General features: G+C 37.7%; 1 protein-coding gene across 2 annotated transcripts in view; it reads right to left on the reverse strand.

Moving 5' to 3' along the window:
• Nucleotides 1-15741, reverse strand: part of SUCLG2 (succinate-CoA ligase GDP-forming subunit beta) — a 243919-nt gene that overhangs the window by 106429 nt on the left and 121749 nt on the right. For both annotated transcript variants that reach the window (XM_072941639.1, XM_072941640.1), the window contains exons 5-7: nt 14285-14437; nt 12904-12993; nt 5683-5779 (exon numbers count right to left, since the gene is read on the reverse strand). In XM_072941639.1, the coding sequence (XP_072797740.1) occupies nt 5683-5779; nt 12904-12993; nt 14285-14437 (340 nt within the window). The remainder of the gene's footprint in view (nt 1-5682; nt 5780-12903; nt 12994-14284; nt 14438-15741) is intronic.

The following is a 15741-nucleotide window of genomic DNA, read 5'->3' on the forward strand; positions in this document are numbered from 1 at the left end:
CTCACAGGGAAGGAGACTTTGACTGCAGGATGTTGATGAAAGAGATGGCTTGGCGACCCCTGAATCATACCACACCTTTGCACAAGGCTGTGGTGGCTAAAACTTGGGATAAAAGAGCCCCAAGTGAAAATCTAGGTCAGGGGGTGGCAGAGTAGAGCCCTCAGGCCAGCTCACTACCTGTTTCTGTAAATAAGGTTTTATTGGAATTCAGCCACAACCATTCGTTTACATGCTTTTATGGATGCTATCCCAAAACAAAAGCAGAGATGAGTGGGTGCAAGAGAGACTACATGGCCCCCAAACCCCAAAATATTTACTAACTGGCCTTTTACAGAAAAAGGTTACCAACCGCTGCAAAGTCACAGTTCTCATCACATTTGTGTCCTGCCTGAACAACTGATGAAATTGTCACAGGTGTCGTATTTGTACCAGTGAAGGAGAAACTTAGAAAAGTGCAACCTACTTAGCATGAAAACAAAGAAGTATTATCAAACAAAATTAAAAACAAAAACAAAAACAAAAACTTGCAGCTTGCATAAAAGGAGCAGATTAATCCCTGAATACTGACTGACTTTTCTATGCTAATTTCCCCCTGTAAAATCCTTCCAAGTATACTTTCAGAACTGGTGGGTTAAAAATGGATTGTCTATGTCAACAGTACGGCAACAAGATAAACTTGCTTGCTCAAACCTTGGCTTCTTCACTTAATAAAACAATAAACTATGGTAAAATGTATTTTTGGAAGTACTGAGCTTGGTTCAGCTATTAAGACTTTCAATGTCACATTAATGAAACATCAATTCTATAGAAAACTCAACTTGAACAAAGGCCACTCTGTATACAAAGTGGGTGAAAAAACACACCTATTAATATTTATAAAACAATTTTCACCATCAAAAGCACATTGTTATATGCTTGATAGATTATACAAATGAATTTTCCTTCTGAACAAATATCAAAGAAAGCTGAGGTACTTATATTCATAGGGTATTTTTGTCGTTTTGTTTAATGGTGTGAGATCCTGTGAACTGCTAATTCAACAACCTCGATGAAGAACATGACTGACAATTAGCAGCCTTTGACCCTAGAGTTTTAACAGAAGAATGTGCCGCAGAATTAAAAGGAAAATACATTTCAGAAGGGAGACTCACACATAAATGAAACATAAAAGCAGCAGGAAATAAGATTGTCATAATTAGTTTGAAAAACAATCTGTCTTTAAGCAATGTATTGAATTTGATTTCTGATAAATAACCGTAACATGCTACTGAAATTCACTTCACCAAGATGGCCTTTAAAATGCTGAGACTTCCAAGTTAGTCCCACTTTCCGTTAAATGTTGATGCTCCAAGAGTTGCCTACTTTTGAGAACTTTCCTTTAGTTGCTCTGAAAAGAGAAAATAGATACTAGGCGGGAGGGAGCTTCGGGGGGAAGGTAGAGAACTGAGAATGTTCTTGAAAATAGAGCTTTGTGTATAAAGAGAGAAACAGAGAAACACCCACCAACAACATGGGCGCTTGCTAACATAGAGCAACAGGGTGGTTATTTAGGGAAATTAATCTAAAAGAAAAAAAGAAATTTGATGTGCCAGTTAACTTTAGATCACCCAGCCTTAATTCTCATAGAATCTTGGCCAGAAAGTCACGGTTTTAAATCGGGTTTTATTCTTTTAGCTCGGTGAATGGATTTGGGCTCCAACTGATAAAGATGTCTTAGAGCAGGAATTCTTAATCTCAGAATGACTGATGTGTTGGGTGAGATCATTTCTTATGAGGGGAGCTGCACTGTGCACTATAGGATGTTTAGCAGCATCCCTGGCCTCTACCCACTAGAAGCAAGTAGCATTCTGCACCCCAAGTTGTTGACAACAATGGATGTTAACTAGATTCATCATGGTGATCACTTCACTACATGGATATAGACATAGATATAAATAAAATCACTGATATATATCTGAAATTAATATACCATTATATATTGATTATATCTTAGTTAAAAAAAAAAAAGAAGTCTATCTAGATACTGCCAAACAGACCCTGGAAGACAAAATGCCCACCCTCCCCAATGAAAAACACTGTTTTAAAGACACCAAAGGGAGGAGTCTGTGTGCAGGCAGATCTGGCTAAAAGTAGGACAAAATGAAATAGGACAAAAATCTCACAGTGGCATACAAAATTAATAAATAAATGAATGAATGAATGGGTAAATGATTGAAAAAAACCACTTTGTTTCTTACTCGTTTACAGGTTTAATGCATTAAATCTGGCACTGTAATTGGACAAGCAAGGAAAATATTTCATTTCTCTCTATTTAATTGATGATTTACTTTCATTTCAATAAAAGTTAGACCATTCTAGAAGCCATGTTTTGACTCAGTGTCCCTTTTTCCATTGACAAACTGCCTTTCTCCCACATCATGTGGTTCCAGCTCTGTGAGTGGTCTACATGCAGACATGTGACCCAGGCAGTGCCAATCAGCATCATCTGAAAGGACTGTTTTTGGCTGTTGGAGGAGAATGATGAGAATGGGGAGCCATCTTTGCTGACAGGTCCAGAGAAGCTAGTTGACAAAGATGGTTAGAGGCAAGCAGGGCAGGAAGATCAGAGAATCCCTGATTCCCTTCATGACTTAAGCCAGTCCACTCCTTAAATTTCCCTGAAATGCAAGTAAAATAAGTGCCCCTGTTTCCAGGGGGCTTTTAAACAAAAACTAGGCTGCTGCTAACAACCATTATAATCCCAACTAAAAGTCACTAAACTACATTACAGTCAGTTGTGCCAACTTACATTCTTTGAATCAGATTATTAATCACATTGGGAAAAAAAAAAACAGTTCTTAGAGTCCAGTTCTTTCTCCATGCCAAAAATTCTCCATGGGTGACCTAGTAGCATAGATGTTATCAAAGCCAATGTAACTCACTCGACCATATGTCATCTATTATGCAAATATATGACAAGTCACCTGGATTTAAAAAAAAATGTTCCTCATCAAGCAACGGAAAACTGAAGAAATTCTTTTACCAAGAAGTTGTGCAATTTAGAATAAGTTCAAAGTAAAACTTTTTAATGGAAAAAGTATGATGTGATGCCAAGATTCTTAAACTTCTGAATTAAAAGAGTAATTGTAAATCAAAGTTTTAATGACCTTATTATTTTTTAACATTTCATTTATTTATTATTGTATTACTTAGTTATTTTATTTAGGGGGGACGTAATTAGGCTTACTTATTTTTAGAGGAGGTACTGGGGTATGAATCCAGGACCTCATGCATGCTAAGCATGTGCTCTACCACTCAAGCTATATCCTCCCCCACAAAATTTAAATGGAAAAGGTTATATGTTTTGCTATTACTGATCTAAATGAAACAATTTTAAATATCCTGATTGTAAGTATTATCAATACTGCTAGGATGGAAATGACTGCTGTTACAGCTCCTAAGGATTGCTTTAGGGGACTATGACAATTTGGTCATTAATCAACAATTTCTAATTGGGTTTAATTTGACTAATGCTCATTAGAGTTATAAACCAACATACTCATTTAATAGTGATTATAATTCAACAGCTGAACTTCTATGGTACAATGAGCAAATTAATAGCTAAAGATAATTTTGCTCTTAAAAAATCACATAAGACTTATGTTTTAATGAACTGTATACATGGAATGTATTTTATAATGATTCTTTCAAAAAGGTTCAATAATTTTTCTTTCTCTTAATAACTGAAAAGAAAATTTTAGATTTCACGAAGTTTTACAGACACTCGTAAAGATTCTCACACCCCTGTTTCCTGCTGCTGGACCAATCTGTGACTGGTAACTTCCCTAAAAGTTCAATGAAAATGTCATTTTTATCCCACTCCATGGCTGAATTTCCATTCTTTTATTAATATGAAATGATCCGGATGCTTGTGCATATTAGTTTGAAAACCAATACATGACACCTTTAAGAACTTATACTGAACTTCCTCTCTTGGATTTAATTATCAGCCACTCAATGAAGCAAAAATTTTGACTGATATTCTCAAACTGGAGACTACTTCTAGATCACTCTGATGAAAGCAAATTCTAAGAAAGCAAATTGTCCAAGAGACAAGGGTCTGAATTCCAGCTCCAGTAACTAGCTGCTCATAGGGGAGGCACATTCATTTTGCAATCTTCTATAAAATGGGGATACCATGTTATTATAATGTATGATACACAATAAAAAAAGAAGACATACAAAATTTATCACAATGCCTGATGTATGAGTTCAAGAAAGTTTTCTTCCCCTCTCTATCAAATACTGATGATTTTACAGACAAATGCAATTTTTAAAATATTTAAGAATAAACGTAGCTTGCTTATAAATGACCAATCACAGAATTTTATCCAGTGATCACTTGTGTAAACCATGAAGTCTGTTAATTTCAGTGGCTTCCTAAACATGAGTTCATTGCCTGTCCCAATCCGAAAAATTTTAAAAACAAACAAAATTAAAAAAATAAACGGACAAAAATATAAAATCTACACTTTTCCTAGACTACTTTTATACTATTTGAGAACAACTACACTTTATGAGGGTCAGGGACTAGCTTATTTTGTATCGGACACTGGATGCTCACACATACACTAGTCACCTCATTCTGACAGCCACTCTACAACATAGGTATCATTTTTACCACTCTTGGATTAAAAAACAAAAACAAACAGAAAAAACCTGAGGCTTAGCCCAGGTGTTTGGCTGGAACATGGCAATCCCAGGCATCTCTGGGTTCCAGGCACATAATATTTTAGGTTTTCTGAGTCTGACTATACAGTCTCTGATATATGCTAAGGAGAAAACACTGTACCATCCACGCTGGTCCATAACATATTTGTATTTGAACTTAATGGGTATTTAAGAAAATCCTTATTTCTTGGCTGCCCACAACATGCTAAGCAGCAAGACACTGGAGTGGAAACATACTAAAAAAGACAAGGTTCACGGAATTTACATTCTGGTATCACTGTTCCTGTCCCCTTGATAGCCCACCCCTCACCCCAAACCCATGTATATTCTCAGGCTTTTGCTTCAAATTAATAAGAACTTACAGAATACTTGCTGTATTCAAGACACAGTGCAAGGGTGGTAGGTGCTGAGATATAAGAGTTATTCATACTCAAAAAGTTATCTGATGGGTAGAAAAAAACCTTCCCCACAAAAACATCCCCTTCTCCAATCTGAAGGGAAAGCTGCTAAACCAAGTAACGGGAAAGAGTCTGACAGCAGGGCATTAGGGGCTTCACAATGATGACATCATTCAAGCAGGAGACATGGGGTGAACCTGTGTACAGACTTGGGCAAACTGAAACGCTTCCAACAGCTCCAGCTCCATAAAAACAGGTGCATTCATTACATTCAAGGGCTGTGGCTCCTGTTCCCACCTAAATCTTCACCACTGTAGCAGCAGTAAGGGGCCTAAAAAATAGGAGGTGACGATGGATGGATGCTTCTAAATGAAACAAGAACTACTTTCCTCTCAGGCTTGGCATTTGGCTACAAACAAACTCAAGTGCTGAAATGTTCAACTGCATCACCTGAGCATTTGAAACTATTACTGAAAAAAAGTAATGCAAAGCTGCTGTTACAGTCTTTTGTACAATTTAGGGTTTGCATAAATAATCACATTCATTTGTTCTCTCTCTCTCTCTTTTTTTTTACCTTGTCCTTCTGGAGTTTCACCAAAGGGATTCACTTCCACCTGAGTAGCATCAATTTTCAGGAAGAGATTATACAGCTTCTTAATTTGATCTGCAGCCTAAATGTGATCAAGTGAAATGAAATTACATGAAAGTAGTAAAAAAAAAATTCATTTTGCTGGATTAATGAAAGCTTAAAAATAGCAAGTTATGTCTTTATTTTCAGTTAGGTTTTCTGAAGGGAAAAACAGAAAAGCGTAATTATTTTAATTTCTACTGCTATTCATTAGAAAGAATTGCTCAACTTTCCTCCAGACATCAGAAAAGACCATTATCAAGAAAACAAAATATTTCAGTACGGCCTACACATGTTGTTAATCTTTTTGAAAATTATCATGTCCCTATTAGCTAAGCTATACCACAATATGAGCTACAATCATTAATACAAACAAGCTTCATTTAAGTAAAAGGTAAACATGATTTTGAGAGTTTATAATGACTAGGTTTTCCTTATTATACTGGAATAAAACTTTTATTATATTCATCAATCCAAACCTATAATCTGTGAAACAACAATTACTGAAGTCTAATAGAAATTGTTGCAAAACAGGAAGATTAAAGTCCTACACAGCACAGTTACAGAATAGCACAGTTTAAACTGAAAACAGTTTGTCCCAAAGGCATAAAGCACAAAGAGCAAGAATATACAACAGTTTCCCTGGTGCTGTACCCCTGACTTCATTTTTCTCACTCTGCTTGTAATTCACTCACTCATTCATTCTTTTCAACCAACATTTATTAATTGCCCATGTCACAGCAGGCTGGCATTGTGTGAGCTTGGAGCTAAAGGAAGACATCACGAATGAGGTGTGACACCACCCTGGAAAGCTTGCACCTGCAGTGAACCCAGCCTGTGATGCAGCAAAGTAAGACTGAAATGTGCAATCAAAGCAGAATGTTGGCTTTCAGTCTTGTGCTTGGCTCCATCTTATTTCCCAGCCATGGTTTTCCGCTTGCCACCTTTTTGCTCACTGTTTCTGTCCTGCATTATTCAGCCTCGGGTCCATTTCTGGCTTTTCCCCATCTCTACTCTGTTTATCAGGAGAGCTGACACTTGTACACTGAGTTTCCAAGGCTCCTGGGCCACCTGGCTTTCAGCTCAGTTCAGCCAATGTGAAGCAGCAGAGGGAGAAGGAAGGTGGGTGGAAGGGGAAATACCGAATATTTCCACCCTTCTTTTTCTGCCTGGGGCAGCATCTGCTCCTCTGCCTTTAGCTCCCACCAGGAGCTCAACTTCTGTAACCCGAAGTCCAGTAACACCACTGCCTCACTTTGTTCATTGGGCACACAGGTAGCAACAATTTTCTGTTGCTGTTTAGCTCTGTACTGTCTCTCTGTCCACTGTAAAATTCATCTCTCGTAGCACCCACGCAACCCATTCCCTAGAATAAAGTCTCACTGCGGTAGATACTGAGAGTGATTTCTTTGTTCCAGTACTGACTGAAGAACTCTTGGAGATGTACATAATTTGTGCTACCTTAATTTATCTTATGCATACGTGTAAATTTTCTTAAATCCTGATTTGAAACTCTGTGGACATAAACAAATATACATAATGAGTAAGACTGAGTATTTTTCAACATTAATTTTTCTTCTGGCTAGATAATACATGTATATATGATACAAAATTCCCAAGGTACACAAAGGTCCCCCTCAGAACCTTCACCAGACTCTCCAGCCACAAAGCTCCCTATCTGTCTTCCTGCAGCACCCACTTGATTGATTGATGCTTCATTGAGAGATATAGTTCTACATATGTACATATGTACATTTTTCATTCATCTTTTTTAAAAAAACTTGGTTCTATGCCTTGTTTCTTTACTTAATAGATTTCAAAGAGCCTTCATCAGCAATACAAAGAAAGCAATCTTATTATTTTTTGGCTGCATAATATCTTATTGTATGGATGTATCATAATTTATTTAACCTGTCTCTTAAATAATGGCCATACGGCTTCCAGTAATTTGACATTACTTCAAATGCTGCCTTACTTATCTCTGTACATATATCATATATGTGACTAAACATCTGTAGAATAAATTACCTGGAGTGGAGCAAAAAGGGGTGGCCATTTTAAATAATAAAAGATTATCTTAAATTGTTCCTAGTAGAAGATTTCACTAACATCCCCTCCTACAAACCAGCATCATAGACCGTTCTTCTACTCACAATCATCAGCTATCTGAATCTTTACCAAATGCTAGGTAAAAATGGGTGTCTCATATATGGCTTTTATTTAAATCATTCTTATGAATGAATTTGAGCATTATTTTTTGACATTAAGAGACAGCTATATTTCCTTTGCTGTGAATTTTGCCCATTTGTTGAGATTTTAGTCTTCCTCACAGTAATTTATGTGAGGCATTTTTACATGCAGGAATTTAGTTCTTTATCTGATAGAAATTATAAACATTTTTCTCCCTTTAGCATTTATCTTTTCCCCATGTTTTGTTCCTTCTGCCAAATCAAAATTTGATACTAATAATGTCATTCTTTTCTTTTATGGCTTCTGGCTTTCTGTCAGATTTTTAAGGCCCACTATGAGAGTGTTAAAACAATTCTACCATTATTTTTTTCCAAAAACTCTTTAAGATTTCCTTTATTTAATATTTACTTTTTTATCCAAATGGGTTTTCTTTGAGTTATGGCATAAAGCAGATAAGTGATTCATTCTTGCATTTTTTGGTGTGTGTTTTTAGGGATTTTCCAGGTTATTAATACGAACTTGCAATGTGAGCTGCAAGAGAGGCACACTGCCTACCCTAGACACCATAGCATTCACCATCCTTACACAACTTCTGTAGAGTCAACACTCAATAAATACTGGCTGAAATAATTAATTTAACAATAAGGAAAAACCATATAATAGAAATAACTTCTGGGTACATACATATATAAGATCTTATCCCAGCTACCTTAAAACTTTTTTTAAAATACACATAACATAAATTTCACAATCTCAACCATTTTAAGGTGTATAGTTCAGCAGTGTCAAGGATATTCACAATGCTGTACAACCAGGCTCCAGAACTATTCCTCCTGAAAACTGAAACTCTAAACCCATTCAACAACTTCCCACCCTCCCCTCCCCCAGTCTGTAACAACAGTCTGCTTTCCAGCACTATGAATTTGATGACTCTAGATAACTCATAAAAACAGAATGTCATGTATTTGTCTTTTTGTGACTGGCTAATTTCACTTAGCACAATGCCCTCAAGGCTCACCTACACTGCAGCCCATGTCAGGATCTCCCTCTTTTTCAAGGCGGAACAACCGTCCCCTGTATATATACACCACATTCTGTGTATTCATTCGTCTATGGACACCTGGGTCACTTCAAAACTTCTTAAGCCTATTATTAACCCAGCTTAGCACGAAGCTTGAATTTTCTCATGTTACTGCCATTGTAACTACACATTAACACAGCATTTGGGGGCCATTCATTATTATAATTGTTTATTATTGTGCAAAGATGGACTATAAACATTTTTTGAAACAGAACTAGATCTGTGCTGTAAGATCTACAAGGGATATATGTTACAAATCAATGTTGTAAAATCTACAAGAGAGAACCAGCCTAGCTTGGAGACAGAACATGCCTTATTCCAGAGGCAATACACCAAATGACTATAAAGTCTATCCAGGCAAAACGTGTCAGTCTGCCCAGGTGTAATAATAGGAAATGGCAGGGCCTGTGGCAAGCTGAGGTTGGTTCCCCTGTTTTTGAAATGTGTCCAAATTTTAAAAATAGATTAAACACAAGTCAAAGAAAACATTCTGCTGGTTAACATGCAGTCAACCAGTTTGCTAGTGCCACCTACTTCCTCAGTTGGTAACTCATGCTGCACAGGAAATTTCTTCCCTTTTTGCCACAATTAATGTTATTTTAAAGTTATCTGTGAAACAATTTAAAAAATTAAATACCTGAAATCTAATATCCTTGGGGCAACATGCATGAAACCCTGACATATTTATCAATGTCTTCAAAAATGTTTTAAGAGGTGAAAAAAATTTGAAAAACTTTTCCTGCATTCCAGGAACTAATGTCATCAATATTTATATACAGCTCTTAAAGCTAGCCAGAGGTACAAACCACACCCAGAAGGGTCAGTGATCTTGTATTAATTTGGCTTATGGGATACTTTGATCAGCTTAAATCCTAGAGCCACATGCTGACAATTCATGGTGCCTATGTTTTCAGAAATTAATACTATAGATGACAATTAAGATATGCTTGAGGAACTTGTGGATTGTACTTATATTCAGCTTTCCATGGCTTAAGTCTTTTCAGCCAATTCCTGCTGAAAAGTTATTTTCACCAGGAATATATCCTTGGTAGGTTTTTATGTAAGGTGATGTTTATTTTCTGTTAAATCTAATATTAATACATCACACTTTAGAGACAACAGGCATGAGTCACAAGAAAGATATTAATAATTATCTAAGAGAATCATTTTACATGTTGTTCAGCAATAAGTGAGGCGCCTCCAAAGGCCTAAACCACATCTGAGATGAAAATTAAGCAACTTTCACAGTCACATTGAATACAGGGGCCTGTGAGATATCAGTTCTTTATCAAAGGATCACTAATTGCTGATCCTTTAAAGAAATATCTTTTCTCTGGTGCCTCCTCTGCTCACAGAACACCGGCTTTCTGTACTATTTCACTGACCCGCATGACTGGAGGAAGCATTGTAAGGCAGGAGTTTCCAAATCTGCAGCGCCAGCACCGTCTGCCCCGTGCTCCTGTGCCATGCAGTCCATGTTCTACTGCACAGGTATCATTGGGTGCCCCCAGATGAACACATTCCAACACAACTACAGCTGAGATTACCCTCTCTCTCTCCTTCACACCCCATCTTCCTGCGCTCACTGTCAGCAGGCTGACCACTGCCCTGTGAGCCCCTGGGGAACAATGGCCATTTCTCATCACCTCTGTTCCCCAAGGTTCAGCAGAGTGAGCAGTGCCCAAAGGAGCCTGGTCCAATTTTGCTCATCAAATAAAGATTTAAAGCTTTTCATGTAGCTCACAATGAAAAAAGAAAAAAAAAAGGTATTAAAACACTTTACTTTCCTTGCTATGTTAAGTTAAAAATACAGTGACAATATAGCTACTAATGACCCCCTGAGAATGTGCATGTTCTTCTTCCTTTCAGAGGTAACTGACTTAAAACTTAAAACCCAGAGTGTTTGGGGTACTGGGAAAGCATGATTCAGCCATTTAAGAGATATAAATAACTCTTAATTGTCTCTTACATTATGTTCCAGAGGGGAATCTTATGATGTACATAATACTATTATTGTCTTCTCTAGAACTCTCTGTTATGTTTACCTCCTGAGCTTTTAAACCATGTGGTCAGCAGATTTTGCCCACTCCAGTTTTATTCTCTGCCACTTACAGCTACTCATTCCTGACCCGCTAGGAATCTCTTCCAAATAGACATTCTAGATGTGATATTTTACTTATCCACGCATACAACAGATGCTTCTTGGGCATCTAATATATGCACCAAGCAGCTTGTTGGCAACAACAGAAGTGAGCAAGATCGACCAAGACCCTGACGTGGTGCAGATTAAGATCCAGCAAAGGTGACTGCACATGTCTGAGAGAAATACAGATGTGCAAAGGGATGTGGAGAATGTAAAAAGGGTTAGTGAGCACATTCTGGAGCTGACTGTAGGCTAGTGTAGCTAAAACAGAGTGACTATATGGAGACTGACTACCTGCGACCACCACCCTATACAAGAAGCCACTTAATAAATGTCAAGTGACCAGCTGATGTACTTAGCGGCCTCATTCTCTGGAAGTAGAACCAACCACTGCAGCCCTTACCCAGGGATACTCCAGAATCCCCCTTTCAGCTTCAGCTCTTTGCCAGTCTCAGAAATGACAATTAATTCCTCTAATTGTCCAATGCATCTTGGCTCTTTCTGTCTCCTGCTGAGGTTTAGCCCCAGATGATCCTGTTCTCTACGACCATCTTGAACCTTCTGCTTTCAAAGGGAGCTTTTTCCCCCATCTTCAATTAAGTGCTGTCCTTTCTTAATTTAAACAAATATTTTTTTAAGTCTTACTCTGCCTCACCCTTCTATGATTTGCCTTATTATGACCCTCAACCTTCTAGAGATAGAATCAATCAAAAGAAAAAGTAAAAGCAGAGGAAAAAAGAGTGCACAATCTACAGTTTTACTGGAAGAATGCTGCCCAACTAAATTAAAGGGAACTCTCTATAACCATTCTCCAACCCTGGGACAGTACACACACACACGCACACATTAACACACACACACAATCTGGAGTTACTGAGGTTGTTTCCTCTCAAAAACGGAGGAGGAAAAAAAAGTAGCCAGTAAGTTCTTCTGATTTAACTGTGCGAAGAGGAAGCCCGCCTATGTAGACATGCAATCAGGCTCCATGGGAAGGACCAAGGGCAGTGCAAGAGTGTGATGCTCAAGACAGACTCTCTCCCTTGATAGCTTAGAGGACATTTTTTCTGTCTTTGAAATCCAGGGATATAATTACTAAATTGGCATGTTTTAAGCTGTTTTCAGTGAAATAACACCTCTGGGCCATTAATATTCATCTCAAATGCCCATGAGCTATGAAAGAATATCAATTAGTTAAGCAATGTATATTATTAATAACCGTAATGACTGACCTTTCTGGAGTACTGAACACACACTTTCACACATCCGTGTACTCAGTCCTCCTAACAACCCTCTCAGTTGCGGTTTCATCACCTCCGTTTTACAGACAATGAAACTGACGTTCAGATGGTCTGAATCACACACGTACTAGGTAGCAGTATAGGACTCAAACTCAGGCCTGCCTGACTCTGCAGCCTGTGTTTCTAACAACTACTTGCTTCTTATAATTTATGTACTGGAGCTGCAATGCTGCAGAAAAAATAAACAGACCAACGTACATAACAAAGTGTATGTGTCTGAATGCAATACACACTCTCACACATACACACCAATATATATATATAAACACACATGCCATAAACTATCCTCTCTGGAACACCAGGGAAATACTTTTCATCATAAACAACTGGAGGAAAAAAATAGGCAGCAATAAATTATCCTATTTCCTGGTAGTTACAAACATTAAAGGCAATTAAGTAAGTTCCCAAATGTTTTCTGAAACAAGTCAGACACTGGCATCCAACTGCTCAGGTACCTGGTTTTTCAAAGGCCCAAGGAAGCCTAGATTTTCTGCCATCCGCTGAGCTTGGCTCTCCTTTATCCCTTCAATAATGTCGATCTGCTCCTAGTAAAAAATGAATCAAATGAGCAAAATTCACACAGTCAAATGAGAAGATTTACAACCTCAAAATAAAATGCTTAGTATTTATTTGCAAATGAGTAATTCAAGTATGGCACCTTTCCAGAGATCTGTAAGCTGGGCCACTGCAGTTGCCTATAGGGTATATTTTAATTAGCAGACCATCTATAAAACAGCCTTTCCAAAAACCATATAATTCTTCAGGGTGGCATGCTGACAAGACAATCGGATGCCAGTTTTCACTTTTAATTACTATACAGATGGCACTGATGAATATTTAGTCAGTTAATTTTTATGACATTTTTGGAAGGCTTCCAAAGTAAGTTCTTCCTGCCTAATATTGCTATTAAGTTTAGAGCTTGTCATATATAGGTTAAATATTACCTTATGATTTACACAATCTATTGACGATGACAATTATTAATACCCTAGCTCTACAAAGGGCCATTCACCCCAAGATACTGAGCACTGTTCATATACACCATTTCATGTATTCTTTTAAAAACTGGAATGGCTTATTTTAAATCCTGTTAATTTCAAAAAAATGTCTAGGTATTATTGGTAAGCCAGCATGTAAAGTCTCAATTTAACTTCCAAGGTAGTGTAGTTAAATATGTAACATTAGTGAAAATATTTTAAAGCCTATCTCCAAAGTATTAGTTCCTCATGTGAGTGAAGAAGTTCAAGAAATAAAATTCTTGCTTTTTGGAGGGAAATAAAATCACTTTCTAAAAGAAATAATGAATGTTTCCATCAGAAATTTTTTATGTGATTTTTTTTGACCCTAAGAACTCAGATTTAAAGGAATCAAACAAACTGATAGAAGCTTGGCCTTGGAAGGCTGCTACTTTACATGAACAGTATTGAAAGACACCAAGACAGTCTCAATTCACACCTGACTTTCTAGGAGAGAATTTCTCGATCATACGTACTGTTAAGTGGAGTAGAGTTAACAAAGAGTAAATGGAAATATCACAGCCCTCTCTCATTGGTTAATTCTTGAGGCAGGCTGGGTGGAAAGAAACCAGAAAGAAAAGCCAGGAAAGAGGAAAGAATAAAGGGAGAGAAAAAGCAAAGAAAAAGGCCTTGAAAAGTACATACTTTGGTTCTACCCAGCCTTCAATGGGATACCCAGTAAGAAAAAGGACTCAGTATCTTCATGCCTTAAATCCCAGAGACACATGTGCTGCTACCAGGTTCAACCTTCACATTAAATCTTTAATAGCTTGTGCAGCAACAATCAGTGAACACAGCATAGCGAGAAATCTAAACATACCTTAAAAATAAGTTCTGGATTCGAAGCTGCCACCTCTTCAATGTCGACGCCCCCCTGAGGGCTGCCCACAAGCACAGGGCCATTGCAGGACCGGTCCATCAGAATGGCCAAATAGGTTTCCCTGGAAATGTCCAAGGCTTCAGCAACCATCACCTACCACATTAGTGGGAAAGTCAAATTAAGTCAGCATTAAATGGAGCCAGTTTCCACTTGGAGATCTATACAAAGTTGCTACACAAATCAAACAGCTTCATTTTCGGGCTCTTTAAACCCCGTGAGGTTTGAGAGTTCTGCTCTCATGGTGCACTGTGCCCATTTTCACCTCCTTAATTGATCCTGTTAACTTGTTCAAGTGACAGGTATTCAGTTTGCCTCAAGGAAGCTTCCCACTTTAATCTTTTCTTCTTCCTTGAGAAACCCTGACACTTAAGAAAAACTCCAGGGAAGCAGCTGTTATTTTAATTTGAGACATTAACAGTACATATATATTACTACACTGATTCTTCTCAGATTGCACTGGTGGAAAACCAAGTTTGGTTGCCAAAGAAGGATTCTTTTTATGTTATGTCTGATGCTTCACATGTTTGGATACTTCTGTCTCTTGGATTACAGTATCTTTATTTCAATTTATACTTCCTTTTCAGTTACAAACATAATATTTGCTTCTTCAAAAATAATGCAAACGATACTAAAAGTATATAAAGGAGACAGTGAAAGCAGCCCTCTGCTGCTCATACACACCCCGTGGGCCCCAGTAGTCAGGGTGATCACGGCTCCGTACGGAACCTTTGTGATCATCAGAAAGAGTAGCCCCTATAGGAGGATGCAGTCACATGTCAGGACCACGACTGGGCAGGAGGCAAACTGATGGAAGGATTTCTTTCTCCACGTACTGCCTCAGCCAGGTGTCCTTTTGCTCTGCACAACCTCAAAAATGGCATGAAGCAGCCCTGCCAGGAAAAACCACCACAGACTTTTTACCTTTTTCCTATGTGTCTGCGAGCATTACAGTCATGGAGTCATACTGCATGTACCTGAATGCCTTACACATACTTGAATGTCTTTCTTTCATTTTGTTTTTACTCTTAATACTACAACTTGGATTGCACAATGTCTTCTCTCTTCATCGTGACTATATGGTAGCAATACGTCAATACTTATTTGGCCAAGTCCCTGTCTGATAGACATTTATGTGGACTTCAGTGTTTGTAAAATTCTACTTCAGTGATTATTTCTGTACACATATCTTTGCTCAATTGTTTTACTATCCCTATGGACAAGGTATATAAAGGCAAAACAGCTAAGTTTTAGATTTTTCATATTTAAAATTTTGATAAGTACTATTAAACTGCCCTGGAGAGAGAAACTGTCCCAGTTTACACTCCCAACAAAAAACAGTAAAAGATGTCTTAGATGATTTTTAAAAGACAATAGGAACACCCACAAAGAATCAGTAC

This window comes from Vicugna pacos, chromosome 17, assembly GCF_048564905.1.
Source record: "Vicugna pacos chromosome 17, VicPac4, whole genome shotgun sequence".
NCBI lineage: Eukaryota > Metazoa > Chordata > Mammalia > Artiodactyla > Camelidae > Vicugna > Vicugna pacos.